General features: G+C 39.6%; 2 protein-coding genes across 5 annotated transcripts in view; one reads left to right on the plus strand and one right to left on the minus strand.

Annotated features, from left to right (window-relative positions):
• stab1 (stabilin 1) overlaps positions 1 to 23,491 on the plus strand; it is a 72,845-nt gene that overhangs the window by 47,359 nt on the left and 1,995 nt on the right. For 3 of the 4 annotated variants that reach the window (XM_051413940.1, XM_051413939.1, XM_051413941.1), the window contains 12 exons: positions 520 to 624; positions 3,910 to 4,026; positions 5,410 to 5,542; positions 5,694 to 5,754; positions 6,592 to 6,736; positions 7,373 to 7,506; positions 8,433 to 8,598; positions 13,589 to 13,695; positions 16,799 to 16,918; positions 17,496 to 17,630; positions 17,716 to 17,820; positions 22,790 to 22,939. In XM_051413940.1, the coding sequence (XP_051269900.1) occupies positions 520 to 624; positions 3,910 to 4,026; positions 5,410 to 5,542; positions 5,694 to 5,754; positions 6,592 to 6,736; positions 7,373 to 7,506; positions 8,433 to 8,598; positions 13,589 to 13,695; positions 16,799 to 16,918; positions 17,496 to 17,630; positions 17,716 to 17,820; positions 22,790 to 22,939 (1,478 nt within the window). Of the gene's footprint in view, positions 1 to 519; positions 625 to 3,909; positions 4,027 to 5,409; positions 5,543 to 5,693; positions 5,755 to 6,591; positions 6,737 to 7,372; positions 7,507 to 8,432; positions 8,599 to 13,588; positions 13,696 to 16,798; positions 16,919 to 17,495; positions 17,631 to 17,715; positions 17,821 to 22,058; positions 22,940 to 23,491 lie in introns of those variants that run through there. The other variant, XM_051413942.1, reaches the window with a different exon arrangement.
• The window catches only part of ccdc71 (coiled-coil domain containing 71), a 53,618-nt gene continuing 38,685 nt past the window's right edge, over positions 8,559 to 23,491 (minus strand). Inside the window, exons 4-5 of the transcript XR_007886377.1 lie at positions 9,248 to 9,313; positions 8,559 to 8,640 (exon numbers count right to left, since the gene is read on the minus strand). The gene's annotated coding sequence lies outside the window, so the exon portion shown is untranslated. The remainder of the gene's footprint in view (positions 8,641 to 9,247; positions 9,314 to 23,491) is intronic.

The following is a 23,491-nucleotide window of genomic DNA, read 5'->3' on the forward strand; positions in this document are numbered from 1 at the left end:
TTAAGATTCAAATAAGATTTCCAGTATTTCTAGTATTTTTCACATTGTTTAGTGGCGTGTCTCAAGGAAGAAGTCAATTGTTGCATAACATAAATATCAGATCAATATTTCTATTCATTCAAGAACTGCTGGAGACTCTTTATTGAGATATTTCCTGGTTTTTGCTACCTGAAACTCTTCATTGTTGATATTTCATCAGGTTTCTACAAAATGTGATCTCTAGCTTCAGCTCACATGCTCTGGGATTGGATGTTTGTTACAAAAGTGCATCATGGGAGTTGTAGTTAACTTCCCTTCTTCATGTCTTATGTCCACAGGCTTGTTCCAGTGACTTTTAAAGACATTTGTTTTGTACTCAGGATACAATCCTACACAACCCTCAAAGACCTCCAACTATCAGCCTGACATTGTCTATGGAGAACCAGACTTTAGGATGCCTGAAATAACGTTTCCATCCTCACAACTCTATTGTTGGATTATTTTCAGGGAGGTTGAAGTTGTGTTATTTGTCTTTCTCAGCCTGCAGCTGTGGGAAGCAGGGACGGTGTGATGAAGGCATTGAAGGTTCTGGACAGTGTGTTTGTAACCCCGGCTGGAAAGGTGATCAATGTGAGATCGAAATAGGTGAGTTTTCCTCCTGAATGTGAGAACTTTGTAGGGGTTACACTACTATTTAATTAGAAAGGTAATTAATCACTGAAGATTAATAATACACTCGTAAATGGGGCACCACCTCCGTTGTTTAGCTACTGGAATAATCCGGAGGAAATTATTCCACAGATCTAATCAAATCAATTTCAAATCAATTTATTAAATTTCAAAATCTATATTCAATCTCATATTTCTGAAGTAGTGATTTCTTTTACACGATTCATCGATTTCCCCGCATTAAATCAAACCGGCACCGACAAGGACATACGGTTATATATGTTTATTAACTAAACTAATGCAGAGTAAATAGCATGAAATGACAATTCAAACAAATGACAACAAGTAACAGAATATGTGGACAGTAAATTAATTATTACTATGAGGTGATTCAGGAGCGATGGTGGATTTTGCGATGCGGCAGTTTAAAATATTACGAGAGTAAATTTTAGAACTACGAGGCCCTAATCGAAAATTCTTCTAAGCTCAGACTATGGGAATCAAAGCTTATAGACAGACACCTGCTCTTTCTCATGTGTGTGAATCCGGCCGTGTACCGGAGAGTCAGCCTACTTTGTCTGTAGATGGAACTTGGAAGGATTCCAGGTCCTTGGCTTTTAACTCAACTGCGGCTTTGCGTCACAAAATAAAAGTACTTAGAAAAGTACTTTAGCACAGCAATTTATTACTTGAAGAAAAATTCAACACGTGTCGCAAACGAAGTAAAATAAAGTATGGAAATTAAAAGTAAGAGCGAGAATAAATAACGAGTGGATCCAACACTCTTAGAAGGAAGACAAGATCAGAAGAGTAAGAGAGAGAGGGAGTGACCGGAGTCTATCTCTTATATCTTTTATTCTGGAGGCGGAACTGGACGAGAGGAGCTGACCGCGCGCGTCACTTCCTTTAGCATCAATTACTTAATGTAAAGGAAAAGTAGAGCTGATTAAAATCATTAAATCATTAATCATCAAACATGCATATAAAGTAGCACTGAGGGATTGTACATATTTCGTACAGTGCTAGCTTAATCCTTGTTACAAAAATTATGTGTCAGGCATTTACTATTTGGAATAATACACAATTATAAAACAACGTTCGTTTTGAAAGTACCTTTTACAACTATACCAGAATCTTACCAAAAGGTGGCACTGTGGCTCCATCAAACATTCAGACATTTTACACATGATTTTGTAACAGAAACATCAGACAAACATTACATTTGCGTCCTTCTCATGCTGGATGGCAATCTGTTAATTAGGAGGAGATGAAATTTTACCATAATACTCCAACAGAACTAAATCTATATCCGTGCAACTGTTGTTACTGCTTCCTAGATTGGAATGTCCACTATCAAAAGAAAACATCGTAATTCACACTTTAGAGGAAGGGGTGTCAGAGTGCCAGATGTGGAGTCCAGAGGAGTTTCTCTCTGGAGGTGGACCTGTCAGACTAAAAGAGATGTAAACACATTTCAGGGATATCTAACCCTGATTTACAATCAAAAAGGCATTTAATTATCACACACGATCCACTTTAGGTGTAGGGTGTCGTACTGATCTGTGGAAGAGGATAAAGCAAATTGACACCTAAAGATCCCATCTGAGAATCTGAAAAGAACCAGGCTCTCTGTGCAGGAGACTGTCAGCGCCACAGTCTCACCTCCCCTCCTGGGTCAAAAAGGTCAAAGGGAAAGAGGAGGCCTTGAGAACTCTCCTGGTGGATCAACATAATCAAAATAATATGATGATTGTTGAATTAAGAGACAGATAAAGTGTCTCTTGTAAAGGAAGACGAGGACAAGGTCCTAAAACTTGAACACAATTAATGTCGTAGGAAGTTAAAAGGATCAGTCGCATGATATTCTGTATTTTTCATATTGTCAGCAAATCCATGAAAAGACTAAAACCAACAAAGTCTAGCCTGTCTCTCAGTACTTTGTGACTTCCCTACCCTGTCTGTGGCTCTCGGCTCCAAACTCATTGCTCCCTACTGAATACATAAAAAGTATCGGTTTTAGTCTTTTATGGGATTTTTACCTCTTTGTAAGCAACACTGGTGAAAAGAAATTGATGTCAGTGCTTCACATAAGAGACATTTTAAGTACATGCACCATTATCTCCACTGCTTCATTGGTACCCTACCCTTAAACTGACAGGTCAACTGCTCTGACCTCTTAAGCCCTGGACACATCATCCATGCGTGACGCTTCACTACAGAGTCGAGGTCTCGCCTTTTTCCACAAGCTGTTGTCAGTAAAAAATAGACAGTAAAAAAACGATCTGTTCATAATACAATACACCTTTCACCACAGTTTCTACGTCTATATCTGTAGAATACGTCATACAGATAAATACACATCCTCTTCTTTTATCTCAACACCTCTTGTATCTGTAATCTGTGGACAGAATCCATTTATATGTTAACACTGCTTTTATTGTACTGTATTTATCAAAGGGAAACTCAGTGTAGAAAGACAGGGCTGGCAGCAGTAGAAACGCTCTCTGTGTGGACCCCACAGGCGTGCGAGCTGCAGCAGCTCAGCGAGGCAGCCGTCACGCACTGCTCACCGCGTGACATGTGTCCAGGCCGCTACTCTTACTCTGAAAAGTTCAACTGCTTTCATCTCTTGCTCTTCAAGTGATAGTGCTTCCTAGCGCTTTTACTCAGTGCTGAAATTTCAGCTCATTAGTGATTAACGTTTAACTGACTTATCAACTGCTTTCATTTCCAACTCTTCAAAAGAGACTTCGAACCCTTTCAGGGCTTCAGTTGACACTTGAACTCCTTCAGTACTTCAAGTGCAACTCTCATGCAGCATCTCTCAAAATTATTTCACAAGTCCCAACAAATCAAAATATGAGGTCGTTTGTAAAGTTTCACGTGTTTCCGATGCGATTAAATAGTTTTTTTGATCTTATATATTGTTTCCACTAAACTGTGAAATTCTTGGCATGTACGTCTCACCTTCAGGTGGTTTCACAGCAACATGATACATTTTAAAAGCTCAGTTTATACAAAGTGCTAACACTTCCAGACAGGTTTTAGGTATCATCCGGTGGCTTGTATCTGTGTATTGTGATCAAAGTGTAAATGCAGATTAAACATTAGCTACATTTTCTCTTTTTAAAATTAGTTTAGAGGATTGTGCAGCCTCCTTTGGAGATTCCTGCTCTCTGCTTTCTAGTTAACTTATTTTACAGTTTAAAGTCCTGTTTAACTTCTTTATTGGATGAATTATCCATCTGTCTGTCTGTCCAGGCTCAATCCCAGAGGAGTGCCGGCAGTGCCACACTCAGGCCGACTGTGTGCCCGGTGTTGGTTGTCAGTGTAAATCTGGATTTCAGGGGAACGGCACCTTCTGCTTTCCAGAGCCACGTGAGTGACGATGAATGAATGATGAGAGTGATTCTTTGAGGAGGTAAAGTAGCCATATAAAAACTTATCCTATATCTCATCATCTTACATTAAATAAAGAAATTAAAATTCAAAAATAATTTAAGGAAAAGTACGCAGTTATAACAACCAAAGAGCTAATAGAACAAGCATCAGGGAAGAAAACACTGAAGTTGTTTTTTTAAAAAAGAAGCCTATAAACTATGTATCATTCTTAAAAAAACTTAAATACATAATACAGACAGAGAACTGTATAAGAAGTTCCTAAAAAATATCAAGAAAACTCTTCTCTAATGGAAATAATCTGCTCAAAATTTATTCTAATCAGCTAATTTTACACAAACTTACTGCAGTTATTTTGTTCACTTTTTACAGTTTATCAGTTGTTCCGTTCTGTTATTGTTATGCATTGAATATAATATGAAATATCCATAAAATATGTTATTTAGTTTGAGGTCGTCAGTTTAGTCAATGATATAAAAGAGGTCCCTTAATGAAAAAGCAGCCTATGAACTAGAGCATGGTGAGAGTGTAAAATAAAGATTACAAAGTGCTTTTTAGCCACAAAAGAATGAGAAGCTGGAAAAGGGAGGATAAAACTCTGACCTTCAAAACTTGTGGGGCTAAAGGCCGGCTGCAGGATGTCAGGTCACCCTGACCTCGCTGGGGCTCAAATAAAGGACTTCAGACTTTTTTTCTCATACAGACAAATTGATTATGAAATTACAGTCTTGACTTCCAGCTTTAATTAGAGAGAGTTTACATCCACATTGGATCAACAGTAAACTGTAACTTTGGGACAAGCTTACATAAAATGAAGTAAAGTCATCAGACTCCTGGTATCTTGCCTGTGATGTTCTGTCAGGTCTGGAGCACAGCCAGCTTCACTTCCTGCTTGTTTTGAGGTTGATTTACTACAGTTTCTACACCTGGTAATAATGCAGCGGCTCTTAGTGTTACTGCAACAGAAGGTGATAAGGATGAAGAAAGCGTTCTTCAGGTGTCTGTGAGATTTGTTATTGTCCTACACATTGTTCATCCAATCTGGATTTAAAAACCCTCAAAGCTGATGTTTCATTTCAAATCCAGTGCAATAGAGTACACAGACAAGACCATAAGAATATAGCAAAAACTGATTAATTCTCCTCGGGTTTTTATCTTTATTTATTATATTATGTCTGAAGAATTTAGACAATTTTAAATTAAATTCAGTTAAAATATGTGAGTTATGTGTATTGATATCTGAAATATTTCTGTATTACATTGTGCACAATAATGAGGCGGATGTGTACCGATCAGATACTGTCATTAGTTTTGTCCACCATGTGAGCAGATGAGATGACGTTTTATTAAACACTCTTGCAGCTCCAGACCTCTGCTCAGAATATAACGGTGGCTGTCACCAGAACGCAGACTGTAACCAGACGGGACTCCTCGTCAACTGCACCTGTCGCAGTGGTTACCAAGGAGACGGCTACTCCTGCGAGCCCATCAACAGGTGGGCGTGGACCGGCGTTTTCTCTAAATTAAATGTCTGTCTCTCTTCGGTTGCTTTCTTTTTCTTCATCAGAGGAGAGTTTATATTAATATAAGACGTTCACAGTCAAGAGATGTGACATCCGGCTGCTGTTTCTCTGTTTGTAAACCAGGTGTGTTGAAGAGGAGAACGGAGGCTGCAGCGACTTTGCCACCTGCAAGTTCACTGGTCCAGTGAGTAAAAATCTTCTTTCCTTAAAGTGTTGGTTTTTGTTTGTCACCATTTTCACCGGTATTATCAAGATTGGGAATTAAGAAAATGTGTGTTTTGTTTTGTTGTTTTCTATTTTTTAAAACTATTTTCTTTTCATTTGACAAGATCCAGGATAGTGAGAATGTGGCGGGCAGCAGCAGTGCAGCAAACTCGGCAATTAAAGCTGTTTTAATCTTACTGCCATCAACCTGCGACATGTTGAACTACTAAATGAGTCTAATTATTACTTTATTATGGCTAATTAACAAACCTTGTTCTCCAGATGCAAGAAAACATGTTTATTTTGGTACAGACATTTTTTTTCAGTGAAAATAAAGATTGTGATGCAAAAATTATCAACATTCACAACAATTAACACAAATTCAACCAATCCCCATGACTTCTGTGCGATCTTGCATTTTTGTCCAATCACCGCAACCTTTCCACTGTAGTTTCCCCTGTAGTTCAGCCATACGTCACCAAAGTACTAGCAATTTTATTCCCAGTTGTCTTTGAATTTTAATGAATTATACAAAAGAATCTCATGTTCTTCTCCAGTGTCACTGCAAAGAAAAGCCTAAGAACATGAAACACAGCATGGCACATAAAAGCTGACATGGATTCAGGCATTTTTAGGCGAGAACAATCACAAAATCGTGGAGGGACTGAATCGTGAATCAAATCATCTGTAAAATATTTGCAATATGAGATTATTTTTTGCCCTATTGTTTCGACAGAGGGTAAAAACATCGCTGACAAACTGCATGTAAACACATTTCCTGCTTTAAACTGATCACTCATCGATCTGGTTCCTCCAGAACGAGCGAGAGTGCGAGTGCCTGCCGGGGTACTTGGGTAATGGAGTCCAGTGTCTGGAGAAGGTGGTGCCCCCTGTTGACCGCTGCCTGGAAAACAACGGAGACTGTGACCCCATGGCCACATGCAAGGACCTGCATTACCATGGTAACGCATGTATATAATACCCCTCTTGTGTGGCCATGATGACTCGAGAACTTAAAAGGCTGCCGTGGTAATTATTGCCTCCGCTGAGCAGCAGCCATGTTGGCTCCACAGTCCTACTCCATTGCTGTTGCCATGGTAACTGTTGATTCTACCGCAGCTGTCCTTTACAGCGTTCATATTACCATGGTGATGGTTATGGAGGTCGTTGTGTTTTTTTGGTTCTAGCTTTGAATGGTGATTTTTTTTTCACTAGAGTTTGTCAAGCTTGTTAAGGTCATGAGCTCGTTAGCGCTCATTAAACATGGAGCTCGTTAAGGCTGAGAGCTTGTTAATACCCAGAGAACGTTCTTCCCTGGTGCTCGTTATTAAGGGTGTGTTGGTTACACTCGGTTCATGACTTAATACGTACTGCAGTTCTGTGGTCAAAGTTCATTGGGTTTTTAATGAGGGAAACAAACACCTGGCAGCCAATTAGAGACCAGGATTTAATTAAACTGTGGTACTTTTTATATGAGCAGATCTTTCATCCTCAGATCAACGTGTTAAATTTTCACCTGTAGAGATATAAACTGTAGTGCCGAGCGATAAAGGACGGCAGTAATCCGAGGTAAAGCTAACGTGGTTATTGTGGTTCAGCCAACACAGCTGGAGTGTTCCACCTGCGCTCTCCGGAGGGGAAGTACAAGATGAACTTCAGTCAGGCCAACGCTGCCTGCCAGGCTGAGGGCGCCACGCTGGCCAGCTTTAAACAGCTGGGAGACGCACAGCAGGTAAACCCACCTACAGAAGGGGTTACTATAGACACCAGTTAATACACCTCACTCACATATACACATACAGTATTCATACAGTGAGCATAAAACTACAGTGCTCAGCTTTATTGAACCCAAGCATGTTGCATCAATCTGATTCACTCTCACAAAGTGTAATTCCCCAAATTTTGAACAATGAAGCCAGATTTAACACCAGATTGAAAACAGTACCTACAGTGAAGGTTTTGATTGACAGTTCAGCCTCAGATTTTTACCCCTTTCATAGAAACACCTGCTGTATTCTTCTTACGTTTATTTTTGTGATACAAGCGATGCTGAATGGAATATTCCCTGCACTCACTGTATTTACGTCTTTCATTTACTGTGATAGAGAGCGGCGATCACTGGTGAGCTGAAGGTTTGCAGTGAACATATCTGCGTTTTCTGAATATCAGAAGATAACAGAGCTTTCTTTCAACTTGTTAAATTCGTTCTTCACTATCAACAATCCCCACCAGCATCAGAACCGTGTAGCCAACCACAGTTTCCTGTGTCTCTGTCTAGTCTCTGTAGCTGACGTGCACCTACAAATCAGCCCTGCAGCGTAACCTCAGAACCTATACGGCGTAATGCACATTTATAAATCTACCTTTGTTTTTAGTAGACTTTTATATGTTAAATAAACAAGCAGGACTGAGAACGATCATATTGATGCACAGTATCTATGGCCTTTCAGTGTGACATCTCATTGTCTGTCTGGCGGAGGAGAAAAGCAGAGAGTCAGCCTCCGCCTGCAGCCTTGGAACAACATTATAACAACCTCCTCCAGTTAAATGTGGCAGTGATTATCCTCTTTCACCTGTCCTGATGGCAGCAGTGCATGCTGGTACTTGTAATCAACCATTTATTCACCATTTATTGTCCTTCTTCTCTGGTCCCGACAGCTGGGGATGCATCTGTGCGTGGCTGGCTGGATGGAGGAGGGGAAGGTGGGATACCCGACCCGCTTCCCCTCAGTCAAGTGCGGAGACAACCATGTGGGCCTCGTTATCTACAAAGAACCTGTGGACCAGAGCAGCAAGTACGACGCCTACTGCTACAGGTTCAAAGGTACTACGGCAGCGCAGTCTCTGTGTTCAGACAGAAGCAGATCTGTGAAAATGCATGTGGTTTTTATCAGTGACAGATTTTAGTTCCTGAACAGCGTGTGTGTTTTTAATTTGTTGTTCTGTAGTCTGTTGCACACACACAGAGCTCTCTGGGTTTATTGGCTTTATAATTCAATTATTGTCATTAATAAGTGACACTTCCTAATTCAACTAATGAATGATGAACCGAAAATGGTGAAACACGCATATCAAGTTCCCAGAGCTTTCAAAGGTATATAAATAAATAAAATGAATCATTATATTGATCAGTCTCATAGAAAAAGATGTACTTTGTCTTCTGCGTCAAAGAAAACACAACAATTCATACTGATAAATGAGGACATTTATTTATAACTAATTGTCTTAATTAAAAAACAAATTTCTCTGCGGGGGATCAATAAAGTATTTCTGATTCTGATCATAAGGAACTAAATAAAATTAACAAAAGTGATAATGTTTATTTGTAGAGCACTCTCAAAATCCATATTACACAAAACTTAAATCATCAGGTTTTAAAAAAAGAAAAAGCATTTTAAGGATATAAAATTAAAGTAAAACCAGAAAAGACTTTTAAATAAAAGTATTTTTTTTACAAGTAAGAGTTCACTGACCCAGCTGACTAGATTTCCTCGGGTGGATTATTCCAGAGCCTCGAGGCCATCTTCAGAGCTGAACCTCTGGAACAGACAAAAAAAACTGGAGGATCTCATAATGTGGCACTAAAAAAGATATAGCAGGGAAGGGGCCTCAAAGTAATCAGTGAAATCTTTAAATCAATTCTAAAACATAAGGGGAGCCAGTGGAAAGAGGCTAAAACAGGAGTGATGTGATCGTGTTTCTTGGTTCTGGTTAAAAGGCCGGCAGCTGCTATCGATCAATAGGTTTTTGGTTCATGCAGGTAAGAAAGGCTGTTGTAATAATCCAGGCGTGATGAGATGAAGGTGTGTAAAATGGTCTCTGTGTCTGTAGAAATATAGAAAGATCAAAATATTTCTAAGATTATATAACAGTGTTATCCCTCAGGAATGCAGTCTAGCCTGCATCTGGCAGACTTATCTCAGGTCAAATCAGAACGAGAGGGGACGAGTGGGTGTGTGTGTGTGTGTGTGTGTGTGTGTAACATAGCGAGGAAGGGAGGAGAAGATGGATGTGTTCAGTCTCTTTGAATTGATTCAAAGCTAAAATAATCCAAACAGTAATTTTATTGTCTGTAAAATCTTGCTGTGGCTTTGTTATCTGGGTAAGACGTACACCCTTTTACACCCTTTTACACCAAAATTAGCGCTTATATGGAGCAAACCTGCTAAAATAGGTGATTAACTCCTTTCCCAACTGCCAGTAGACGTGTTTGCCTCCATTTATAATTTCCTGATGTGTCACATTCAATGTCATAAACATGCTAAAAACAGGGTCATTAAACAGTAGAAAGCAGCAGTTGTTATTTGCCTTGGCCTGCGAGCAATGCCTCTTTTACTCAGCACTGACACTATGTTGTTGCATAGTGTCAGTGCTGGAGAAAGTCTCCTTATTTCCTCTTCCCCTTAAATCAGGAGATGCTCTCTCACCTCGCTGTCTTGCCAGTGTTGCATCTTCCATGATACTAAGAAGAAAATCGCAGTTGCACGTTGTTACCGACTGTAACTATTTTGTCCACCCGGGTGTCATGTTTGCATCGCTGCCAATCGGAGCTGGAGTTGATAAATACCCGTCACTACTGCAGGGTCATTTGACCAGGGAATGATGTAAGTGGGTGGTAGTGGGTTATTTGTCCATTGTAAAAGGGGCTGTATAGTTTCTCAAATAGTTCATGTCCTTGTCTGGAAAACATCCAAACTGGCGCTATTACAGAGGAGGTGAAGAATCAGTTACACAAATCCAGAGGTGTCAGGGAAATTTTATTCAAACCTCCTCCGTGGACTTTGTCAAGGCCATAAACAGTGCTGCAGGATGTCTGTGAACGTCAAATACTCATCTCCATTGTGCTTCCTAGATAATACATTTGTAAAATCCAACATATCAGATTTTGTCAGGGACGGAGGGACAAAGTCCTGCAGCCTGCTGCGTCTGCTTTGTGTTTAAAGTTAGCCTATAACTATAAATTATTACTTACAGTTGTGAATTATGGTATAGGTTAGCTTCAACTTAACTCTAAGTAACAACTAAATAGTAACACATGCCCTTAAGGTGGTGTAAATGTAGTCAGGTTCAGTTTTACTGCCACAAAATTGTTTCATTTACTGCATTTATTTGACACAGTAATCGAGTTTAGACCTCATTTATTCAGATGATATTTCAGCATCGATCTACTTTACTACGATGTGCGACGAAGCCAAGCAGCCCATGCTAACGAAAGCGAAAGCTAATGCGTGCAGTAACCACGGCGATGGAAGTCTGACGTTGATCATTGATTGGCCACATGCCTTAGTTATGACTTTACATTCAAACTAGTTAAGTAATCGTGGTGCAACCAGTTTTAGTAGCTGATACTAGTTACAAACTAACTAGTAGTGGATTATTGGATTATAGCTAGCTAGACTAGTTGACTAAGAACATCTTTAGTTGAGGACAGCCCTAATTATATCTTATTTTGTATTTGTTCTTAATAACAAACATTTCCCATTCTAAGGCAGATTTTAAATCAATTTGTCATCTATACTTTGTTGTGGCAGTTCGGGCATCTGCAGGGAATTAATTTTAAACTCCTTCATGAATCTACCGAGGCCAGATAAAAGATACTGATTTATCCTTTTTTGAATACGGATAATTAGCTGTGCTGGTTTGCTCCTCTGTCCTTATTCATCCCCAATTGTTTAATAATGCTGCTTCTATCAGTCTTAATAAGAGGGGACCTTCTAGTAAATTGTGTATAATATAAATGCTTCGGACTGACATTATGTTGCATCGCTGGAATCTATTTATAATCTTTAATAATTGAGAAATAAATCCAACAACTGTGGTACAAACTCTCAGTTCCAATGCTGCATCATTAGACAGATGTCACCTCGTCTGTTAATCAATACATTTAAATCTCTACGTGACACGTCACTTTTCTATCTGGCAAATCATTTAATTTACTCTGCAGAAACAGTTTAGCTGATGAGTGATTGAGAAGAGGCCGACACCAAGAGAGCGCTACATGGCGTCTACTTCAGCATCATCATCAACTTTTCACAGATGTATTGATTGTTTTGTATTGATTGGCACAAACCTCTCTTTGGCTGTGGGGCAGAAACTGGGCCAAACATGCTGCAACTTGCCAAATACAAGCACATCAATGTCATCACACTCAATGATAATGATGATGTCTTGGCGAGGTGGACGCCATGTAGCACTCCCTCGTTGTTGGCCTCTTCTTGATCACTCATCTCATCAGCTCGTCTCTCCAATCCGCCCTTTTGGATGGTTCTGGTTTCTTCTGCACCTTCAAGATGACTGTTCCTCGGTGAGTCTACGTGTACCTGAGCTGGTTGTGTAATTGCAAACAAAAGCAGAAAGCCGAGCCTTGTTGCCACTGCTTGTAAAATCCAAGGCAACACAATTGATTTTTTTTCCTCACCCGATAGCAGACTGACGTGCTTCTGCTGCTTTTGTATTATGCAAGTCGAAGTGTTTGGCTCAGTTTTAATCTGAACGCACAAAGGCCAAACATAGAAAAGTGACTTGAGGAGATGTCGCACACTCATTTTGTATGGCCAATTATCTCAAAAACAGCTTGGCCTCGAGATTTTTTGTCTTTTTATTCTCTCAAATCTTTTGCGCGGATTAAATTAATAAATGACTCTTTATTATTTTCTTTGTGTGTGCAGCCGCCCACTGCGCTCTGTCTCGCCTTTTAATGTGGAGGTACACAGGTGCTCCCAATCCTCTGATTGAGTCTGAAAAATCACAGTTCTCCTGATAAGACCCCACTCCCGCTCTCTCATATTTCACTATGATTGTACCGCTGTGATTATATAAGACAAACTGTTAGGTCAATTCTTCAGGTTTCCTTCACAATTAAAAGCTTCTTTCATGTCACAAACACAATTATATATGAAAAGGCGCAACATGCTCAACTCCCATTAATACATGACTGAATCCTAAATGAGTAAAATCCACATTGGTCACATAAACACACACAAACATCTGAATTACAATAAGTTTAACAGTCCTGTGTTAATGTCAAATAATATAACATAATAAATACTTAATCATATGACTACAGTGTCTTAGTTTTAGATATTGTCTGACAGCTGTGGACAAAGGATTGAAATTAATGATTTACGATGTAAGACTATCAGAAAACGTCACCTAAGCATGCATGGCCGTGCAAATTCTTAAATATTTACTTAAATAATAGAAATTTTAATCGTAGTTCTTCTTATGGTAGTCGCTGGAACAGAAAGATACCCCTCAGACTTCACACTTATGGCATGCAAGTTATACACTGGCAGTCTTTGTTAGTGCTACAAACATACATGATTACATAATTATTTCCTTTTTTAACACACCAGATCTTTAAGCTGATAGCAAATTGTTCTGAACAAACCTTAACAAAATCTAATCTAAAATAATCTAGTTATCTTAGTTTTCCTCATATTTTAAAATGTGGCAGATGACTTTAAACTTAGCCTCCCTCCACACCATCCCCTCCTCTCTCTACCTGTACCGTCTCTCTCCCAGCAGCGACTGCAGGCCGTGAATCACAACAGCAGCAGAGGGAGGAGGACAGAGGACCTTGAAGGAGGTCTGCGCTCTCTGAGTGCCGTTTTAGTTGACAAATAGTTTCAGCAAAAATCTAATAATTTAAATTATTCGGGCCTCTGAGCTGCAATACAAGTAAACTGCAGACACATAAATATTATATTAATTACAGTTTATTCCACTTCCACCTGCTACTGGTCACAGACACATCTAACTAATGTGTGTGTGTGTGTGTGTGTGTGTGTGTGTGTGTGTGTGTGTGTGTGCAGATGTTTCCTGTGTGTGTTCTGCTGGTTATATTGGAAATGGAGACTTCTGTAACGGCGTCCTGACCAACGTCCTCGCGACGTACAGTAACTTCTCCATCTTTTACAAGGTGAGTGTGACAATATAACAACATACAGTATTGTGCTTGCATTAAATCATTAGTTGTTTCGTACATTTTCTAATAAAGTCCAATCATATTCATGCAGGCTGCCTTAATAACTTGATACTTCTCAGTATGACTCCGCTGATACACTCGTACCAGCACTGCTGCAGCAGCTGCTTCTCAACCTCCCCCTTATGGGCAAAATATTTGGTGTTGTTGATTCTGATTGAGATCTAATGTTCATGTTTGTGTTTGTTAATGAGATCCAGCAGGATCCGTTCTGCTGCTTGGATTCTTTAAGAGCTTCCTCAAAAAGCCTTTTCAAACCAACTGTATAAACATCTGGTTATATAAATGGCTGCTGGATGTGTGACTGAGCTGATAACAAGGATTAACAAAACCACTAAAATGAGAACCAACCAGAATTTTACTTAGAATATAATTCTGTTTCCCCTGTACCATATACTGCAGGTTTCCCCTTCAGATGTTTCATTCTTCTTCCACATTAAATATTCATGACTAAATAACACCATGTGAGCGGAGCAGTGAGCGGGAGGATCTTAGATGGAGTGTGGAGCCGATTTTAAACTTTTAAGTTGGAGCGACTCCTCACCTCCCGCTCCATCCCACTCAGTTTTCACTCGAGTTTGGCTCCATTATGCGTTGGCCCATGCTGATGTTTATCATGCTAACATTTGCTAACGTCATCCAATAGTTGAGACATTTCACTCAAAAGCACCGGTGTCAACCTGCTGGTGGCGCTACAGGAAAAGTCAGAGGATCACGAAAGTCATTAGGATTAATTTGGGTTCCTTTGCTCAGGATGTTTTTTTATGCAACCATTGTTTGGGTGCCAAGTGTGAAAGTGACTTTAAAAACCTTATTTTTATTCAATTATTTAGTGATATTTTAGTGATTTTATTATTACATCGTTAAATAATCCTCAGATAAAAAATGGTGCTTGTATTATTAAAAGTACATAATATAAAATAACGTACCTGGAGACATCAATCATTACGTTCTGGGATTTGAACAAAAACATGTTTCACATTATTATTATAAAATATTCATCAATGTAGTATTGTATAAAAATATAAAAAAATAAATGACAGTAACAAAGTGAGACACCCCCCCCCATTCCCCAACCCCCCCTTTGGTTATCTAGAATAAACATGAGGCGCGATCGGGACTTCAATGTTTCCTTATTTTGGAATAAAGTACTTCCTGTGTCTGATCCAGCTGGGTTTCATCATGGAGTCATTTCCTGTCCGTCCTCAGACAAAGAAAGACAATACAGAACAAACTGTACGTCCCATCAGTGTTTTAACCTTCTACAACAACAACAACAACAACAACAACAACAATCCAAACAGTATCAACAGCTGTTTTTAGCAAAAAGGTGACCGATGTAAACAACTGTAGACGACGTACTGCAACCGCAGGCTATACGTAAACTAGTAAAATGATGAATACATATATATATCTGTATTAAAATATAATAATCAATAGCCTTGTCAGACTTCTTCAGACTCTTACGTTGTTAATCAAACATTTGTGGGAGAGCACACAGACGTCACCTCCTGAAGATAACTTTGGAAGACTTCCAGTCAACAAGGAGAAAGTTAATGAAAATAAAATGCAGCTGCTTTCATCTGACAGGTAGGGAGGCAAAGAAAAGAAGCTGTAGGAGGATTCAATTCAAGGTCTGACTCATAAAAGAGATTAAAGTGCGGAGCTCTAAAAATACAAAACTATGAGAAAGTACTTGAAGATATCTTCAGGTCTTGTAGATACTGAGGAAAGTTTGAAAGGTTAAAGCCACTATCGAAGCAGAGCAGAACGTTTTTAATAAGTGGTTTATTCCTGCTGGTTTCTACTCTGAACACTAAAGTCTGTCTGTCTGTATATGGCCTGTATGTGTTGACATTATGTGTCTCAACAACAAGGAAGTTCTCCGACTGTTGTTTTGTCGTTTAACTTCCTGTCTGCACCAAAAGTTGGAATGTGTGACGTTATGTAGATTAACGTCAGCTGCTTGTGATCAACCTGTGCCACATTTCACCAGTTTTATAATGTAATGTTCAGCGTTAAGGACCTTGTTGTGCAGGCGTCTGACAAACATTGACCGCTATTTATATCGTGGTGCTACTTAGATCTTCCACACAGCTCTGGGATCAGATGGTGAGAGTACTGCTGTAATAGTCAAGGTGATCAGAATGTGTTCGTATTTGTGTTTTTATTATGTGTTTATAACAATATAATAACAGAAGTTGACTGAGTCACAGCTGAGACGCATTTGGTTACTAATACTATTACACACAGTCCAGTTTCCCATCAAAAGATGTGTTTTAATGGGACTAAGCCATTAATTTAAATATTATCGACATTGCAATATGGCCAAGTGCAATATGCAAATCACAATGAAGTACTGTTGTACACATCATGTTCTCCAGATGTAAGAAAGCAACAAGAAATGTCACATAATCATGGTTATAATATTTCTTCTCAGCGAAAATTTTATTTGTGATGCAAAAATAATGATTCCCAAACTAATCGTGAATCATATTGCCATCACAATACCTGTAATAATATATAATAATCATATTAATATGATATTTTTACCAGATCGTGCGGCCTTAGTTTTAATTGAAGTTGATAAATCACATACCAGAGCAAACTTAAAATCAGCTGGTTTAGTAATTGTTTGTGAAGAATGATAATTTAACTGCACTGATAAAGCAGCATCAGAGCTCTTCAAAATAAAACCATATAAACATCGAGCTGCTAGTACTGTTAGCTGTAAGTTAGCTAATGCCGTAACTAACTTGTCTTTTTAAAAAACGATTTGAAATCAGAAATTTTAGGCCGCAGCAATCCTAAAAAAAACTCTGTGACCTCCTGGAGCGACTGACTGATACACCTCTATCTCATACCTTTAGTCCCGGTTGACGTAAATCACTTTGGATCAGCTGTTTAAAGCTTTTATGTGTTTGTGTGGTGTTACAGTTTTAGGATTTTAGAAAATATAAGCACGCATCACAGAATGATTTGAAATGAATGAAAGTCTAGAGAAGGATTGAATTATCTGTCTCTCTCTCTCGCTCTGTAGTTTTTGTTGGACTACAGCAGCTCGTCCTCGGAGGGCAAACAGCTTGTCGATTTTCTGTCTCACAGGACGTCTGAGGTCACGCTGTTTGTTCCTCATAACGCCGGCTTCGCCCTAAACAAGGTGACGTACAACCCCAAACCCTTCAATAATTATGTTACTCACCCTTTTTTTTCCAACATGATTTAAGTTAACTGACTTCAATGATACACAATATTACATGTAATTGATACCTATATGAGCCTTTAAGGATAATATATATATACTATATAACTACCATAAACTATACAAGTTAACTGTTTATTAATACATGCAACAACTACAACTAATCACAACCTTCTGATTGGTTAATATTTAGAGTCAACGCTGTGATTGTTAGATATTGTAACTATACTGTATTTGAATGTTTTCAATGTGTTTATTGTGTTGTGTTACCATGTTTTAAATGTGAAAGCTTTTTAGGACATTATTAATAGAAAATATGGTTGGATTTTCAAGAAATAGACACATCCGCACAGACACATACATTGACCTTTACTTAATATTTCCTAATTACATTTTTAACCTTTACAACCGATTAGTTCAATCAGAATACCTGCAGACTCCAACTCACTGTCGTCAGTGAAATGTGTTTTTACTGTGTGTGTGTGTGTGTGTGTGTGTGTGTGTGTGTGTGTGTGTGTGTGTGTGTGTGTTTTAGACTCTGTCTGGTAGAGATCTTGAATATCACATCTCAGCCAATCACAGCAGACGACCATTCAAGGATCTGAAACACCATGAAGTCATCATATCCAGGCTTGGGTTCAACCTGACTGTTACCCACGGCAACAACGAGGTCAGAAACCCACACGCACACACCTAAGAAAAAGATGAGAGATGTTTATTGAAATTAAATGTTTTTGATTTTGATCTCCCCACAGAGCCATAAGCTGGTGAACCAGCGGCTGCTGTTGGACTGGGACATTCCTGCTATAAACGGGATCATCCACGTCATCGAGGCTCCGCTCGCGGCACCCCCCGTACCAGTGAGTACACAGGGTTGAATCCAGAGTGGCTGACTATTAGGGCAACTCCTGGTGTGTGTGTGTGTGTGTGTGTGTGTGTGTGTGTGTGACCGTTCCCTGCCGCACAGTTAGAGATTGTGTGTCTCCTCCAGTCCTGCAGGTTAAAGGATATTATTTTACTGTCAGTAACAACAGAGAGGTTTCTGTAAATGTCAGACATGACTTTCTTTGCGTTGAAATCTCTTTTCAGTGTGTCCATTCAGGGTTTAAATTCTAAATGTAAAAGCATTGGGTTAGGAGTGTTTCCAGCTCCAAGCGATGGACTTTAAGTATCTTGGGATCTTGTTCATTAGTGACAGTAAAGTAGAGCGTGAGTTGGGCAGGCAGATTGATGCAGTGTCAGCAGTGATGAAGCTGTGGTGAAGAAGAGGGAGCTAAAGCTGGAAGGCAAAGCTTTCAAATGTACCAGTCGATCTACGTAAAAGCAGCCAGAATTAGTTTCCTCTGTGAGGTGTCTGTGCTCAGAGTTAGTGTGAGGAGAACAGTCGCTGCTCCTTCGGGTTGAAAGGAGTCAGCGAAGGTGATTCGGGCATCTGATTAAGATGCCTCCTGTGCGCCTTCCTTTGGAGGTTGTCCAGGTACATCCGACTGGCAGGAGACCCAGGGAGAGATAGAAATGTACTTACTATTCTTGGACTGTACTGATATGCATCAGTGTAATGATTAATGGAAATATTTATTCAGTGTATTGTAGTTTGTCAGCTGGTATGTTCAGCTGCTTTGATGTGTCAACATCACAGTGCAGATAACTAGAGGGAAGACTCTTTAACTTTTTTCTTAATAACTTAATCCTGATAAAACCTTCCTGCTCTTTTGGAGGTTAACCAAAAATGTATTTGCGCTGAAACCAAAACTTAATTCATCATAAAAAAAACAGTATTGTCATCATAAGCTACCAATGAGTCGGGATGTTTGCTGTATCGCGAACTGGTGCAGTTCAGGCCGCAGCCACCAGGAGGCGCACATGACGACCTTCCCTCTCCGGTCTGCGGCGCTTCCTGTTCGAATGTTCTGCCTGTTGTTGTTGCTAGGCAACAGCTACAGTTGTGTGCAGAGAGCAGATGTCTGTGTTTAGTTCCTTGGCACAGTTTTCAGGAAATGAAGATTCAATCAGCTGATTTTCCACCCTGATAATATCACAGCTCTAATCAATATTCATGATGTGGGATACAAAAGATGATGAAAACTAAATCACAACAGATTAATCTGAAGCCTTTGGCTAAATAATTTTATCCCCCCCAAATGACTAATGTTCAGTGTTCACCTTATTTCCACTCGTCCTCATCCCCTCCACATACCGACTGTGGACAGAGTCGATTTAACACAATTAAATCATCTGTTTTCTTTAATTTAACAGTATAATCTGTAATTTCTTCAGCTATATAAATTGAGAATTGGCTTTAACTTGCACACACACACCCGTGTTCTGACCTTTTAATAGTTCTGTATCAGGATTTCCAGTATTTGGATGAAGTAGCTGGTGGAAACTAAGGTTTAAAAGTCAGTAGCTTGCAGCTGTAATGACACATATTGTCTATGACCACATGATAAGAGTGATGTTAACTGTCACATTGTGGCTAATATCACAGGTCAGGACGTCCTGCTGTGATGTCGCAGTGGAAACAGAAATCAATGAGGTGTAGCACAGCTCAAACATGCTGTGTTTAAGCAGTGGAAAATCTAAATGGCATACTTTATAAATAATTCAATTCATTAATACACTGCTGTTCATCAGTACAGTCCAAGAATAGTAATTTCCATGTGTGTTTTTTTGCATTTTGAATTTGTTCAATGGGCTGCGCGAGGTATAAATGAAGATTTATGGTTAATCTTTGAAAGGGTTGTTTCACTGTGAAAACAGTTAAGGCACATTTAATCCACTTCATTCAAACTCAATTTAAAAGTAGTGAAACTCTTCATGGTTCCAGTTGGATGTACAAAAGAAGGGAGCAAAGTGTTGTTATTTTAAAGGTCCAGTGTGTAACATTTTGGAGGATCTATTATCAGAATACGAACATAATAAGCATAACTTTCATTAATGTATATTCACCTTTTTATTACCTTAGAATGAGCTCTTTATATCTACAGACTTCCATGTTGAACTGCTAGGTTTCTACAGTAGCCCAACGTTTATCCACACGTTTTATAGCCTCTGTAGTTTTTCCTTTGCACTTGAAAGGCCAGGGTGAAGCGAGGGAGTTGCAATCTGAAAATACACCTTTAAGGCAAAATGTAATCAGTGTTGTGTAGGGACAGGGTTAACAGACTGCACATTACTGAGCATTCTGGTCTTAAATAAGTGGCCATAAACGTGTGGAAAGGAACTGCAGATTGAAACAAACTCTCAAATATACCCTAAGTCTTTATGAAAGATATTTATTTTGATTTTGAGCTCATTCCCAAGAGTGACGACGTGGAGCCTGGAGCATTAACCAGAAACAGGCCTGAGTGCTGCTGTTTTATGGTCTCCTCCTCTGAGCGCCGTCAGGTTATCACGCATCTACACGAGGTCACCGAGTTCTCAGCGACACTCGTGAACAGTCTGAACTCTCAGCCTTCAGTCAGGCTAAAACAACAACAAACACATCAAAAACTCTCCAGTATCATGAAAACCACCAGTCCACTGTCAAAACACTCACATATGACGAGTCATGACTTAAAGGAGTCTGATCACATGGGAATTTAACACAGTTTTATAAAATCGTGATCAAAACACTGACCTAACTCACCTTTAAAGCTGAAATAAAACATAAAACCAAGATGAGATAAAATAAAAAGACCCTCTCCTCCTCTCTAACTAAACTAAGTTGTTTTTAATGCAACAAATTAGTTTATCTCATTTTGATGTTTTTCTGTTTCTGTTTTGAGACCACAGAGCCAGTAAGAAATGGAGATATGAGACTCATAAATACAACTCATTTAACCAGCAGTCACTGCACGCTACTGGCTGCTGATCAAATCTATAGTTCACGGCCGCAACATCATCTGTCGGACACGTTAACTGATAGCAGCTGTGCGATATGTGTATCAACATTTATAATGAGTTGTCTTCGTGACTTTACGTCAACATTCACTGGTACTGCGCCCTCCTGGCCATAGTTATATAACAGACAACAGTTAATCAATATCAACAGCTACACCTCCTCCACCTGCTCTTGTGTCCCAAGGCGTCCCCCAGGGTTCGGTGCTTGGTCCTTTTCTGTTCGTCCTCTACAAGCTCCACCTTTGGTAACATCATACGCTGACGACTTCCAGCTCTACATCTCCATTAAATCAATCACCGCTACAACCGACTCCACTATAACTCTCTCACTGAAATCAAATCATGGATGCAAGCCAGCTTCTACAAACTATTGGGCTTTAGTTTGTGGAAGTTGGCTCCATCTACGTGATTTTAAGACCTGATTTTCTACTCGCCGACTATTTTGGGAGATTGAAAGATTGCAAATGAACTGTGAACTGTTCGCCAATGCTTCGTTGACACCAGAAAGATATATTAGCAAACTAACTATCTGGTCGTGTTAGAGACGACTCGGGGAGCCGAGGAATGAGCTACAGCGAGTGAGAGCAGCCACAGGTAACCTCTCTCTCCGGCACCAAACAGGAAGCAGCAAACCTGTAGGTACAGATACCAACATCTCGTGTTTCTTTACAGACGTGTTAGGAATTCTAGTTTGGTGCAGAGAGTGTTTTGTCACCACTACAGAAACATTAGGTAAATGTTAAAGTATGATTATGTTGTCTGATTGTGTGTATTGATTACTGATTATCAGCTTATTTTAGTAATTGTGTCAAATACTTTACATTTTGTGCTTGTAGTGGTGTAATTAATGACTCCTGTTGAAACGTAGTTTGGAGACCAGTCAGACCAGTTGTCAAACATCTTGTAGTGTCCCAACAACTTCAAGAGTCCCAATTATAAGACTATAAGTTGTTAAACTATGACAATTCAGACATGATCATCATCGACCACCACTCTGTCTCCGTCCCCCACCCGTCCACAACCTTGGAGTCACTTTAGACAGAAACCTTTCCTTTAAACACAACGTCAACTAAATCACCAACTGCATTTTTCCACCTGAAAAGCAGCTCGTCTCCGCCCATCGCTCGCTGTCCTCCAAAGCCTCTACATGCTCACAACAGACAGTTTTTAAAGTCCTCACTCATAAAGCTCTCCACCACCTCCTCCTACCTCACAGACCTGCTCCTCCGATGCCAACCTCCCATCTCAACTACTCCAAGCATCGGACCTGGGGTCTCCTCCATAGCTGCCTCCTCCCACTGGAACTCTCTCCACAAACACCGTCTCCGATTTGTCCACATTTGAATCACAAATCAAAACCCCTCTTACTCCTAATGTGATTAATTGTGTTTTATATTTTTTAGTGTGTTTCAGTCGTTTCTATGATGACTTTAACGTATGTTTAGTGTCTTTGAGCATCATGAAAAGTGCTCTATAAATAATCAGTGTGTTAATGTTCTAATCGATCTGTGTGTAGCAGATATTGATTATGTATCCAGTGCAGCCGCCGTATGATAAGAAATAAAGTGAGAGAATTCACAAGCATTGATATCTCTCTGGGTATTAACGATGAAGGAGGGTCTTTGGGACTCCTGACTGCAGAGAACAACAACCGTGTGTTTGGTTTTTGATGCTTCCTGTGAGGAAAGACAAAATGGCTGCCAGGGTTAGTCACAGACACGTCAGTCCTGTTTGTCTCCTGGTTGGAGCTTTAATATTATTCATTTTAATTCATTCAATCTTTATCTTCCTCTGGGACAATAATGCTGCCGGTGATTACCTGGCACAGAGAGTCACGTCTCCATGGCGACAGTGCGGCAAAATGTGTGTATGTGTGTGTGTGTGTGAGATCCATCGGTGAGGGTTAGTGATTCTGGTTTGTTTGTGTGTCATACCTGTGGTCTCCAGATCTCCCATCATGCTTCCAGAGGCCACGCCCACTCGAGTGGCACAGTGTCGGCCATCTTGGTTTCAGTGATACTGGTGTGTGTCTTGGCTGCACTCGGCTACTACGTCTTCAGAAACAAGACCGACGCCTTCCGCTTCCACTACTTCAGAGTGAGACACACACACACACACACACACACACACACACACACACACACACTTGCAGGTTGAAACTAGACTGAATTTGGTTGAAAAATTAAAGGTTAATTTATAAATTCATTAACTCTATCAGATCTGTAAGTAGGATTAAAAACCAGCTGAAAACAGAACAGAGCAACTTCACCAAGTTCAACAACCTGGTTACTTTAAATATACAGCTGAGCAGTAATCAGATTTCTTTCCTTCCCCCACAAGCTTATAATGGAAGCAGGGTTTCTCATGTTCTCTCTGTCAGTAAATGGTGGGTGTAACGACTTTAATAAATAACCAAATGTTCAGTTAAAAGTTCAGGGGGAGTTATTTAGACCTCTGGAGGCGTCGCTCTGTATAATTACAAGAGATGCAACAATTTATCAGCATCAGTATTATACAATATTCACGTTGTTGACTGATAAATAAAATAGCCTTCACTCAGTCAGTGGATGTTCATCTGTTGGCTAAATTTTGTGTTGGCTATTTTCAACTTCGATATTGGAGAAATAATCACCTCCGTTTTCCAGCACA

This window comes from Dicentrarchus labrax, unplaced genomic scaffold (assembly GCF_905237075.1).
Source record: "Dicentrarchus labrax unplaced genomic scaffold, dlabrax2021, whole genome shotgun sequence".
Classification (NCBI taxonomy): Eukaryota; Metazoa; Chordata; class Actinopteri; family Moronidae; genus Dicentrarchus; species Dicentrarchus labrax.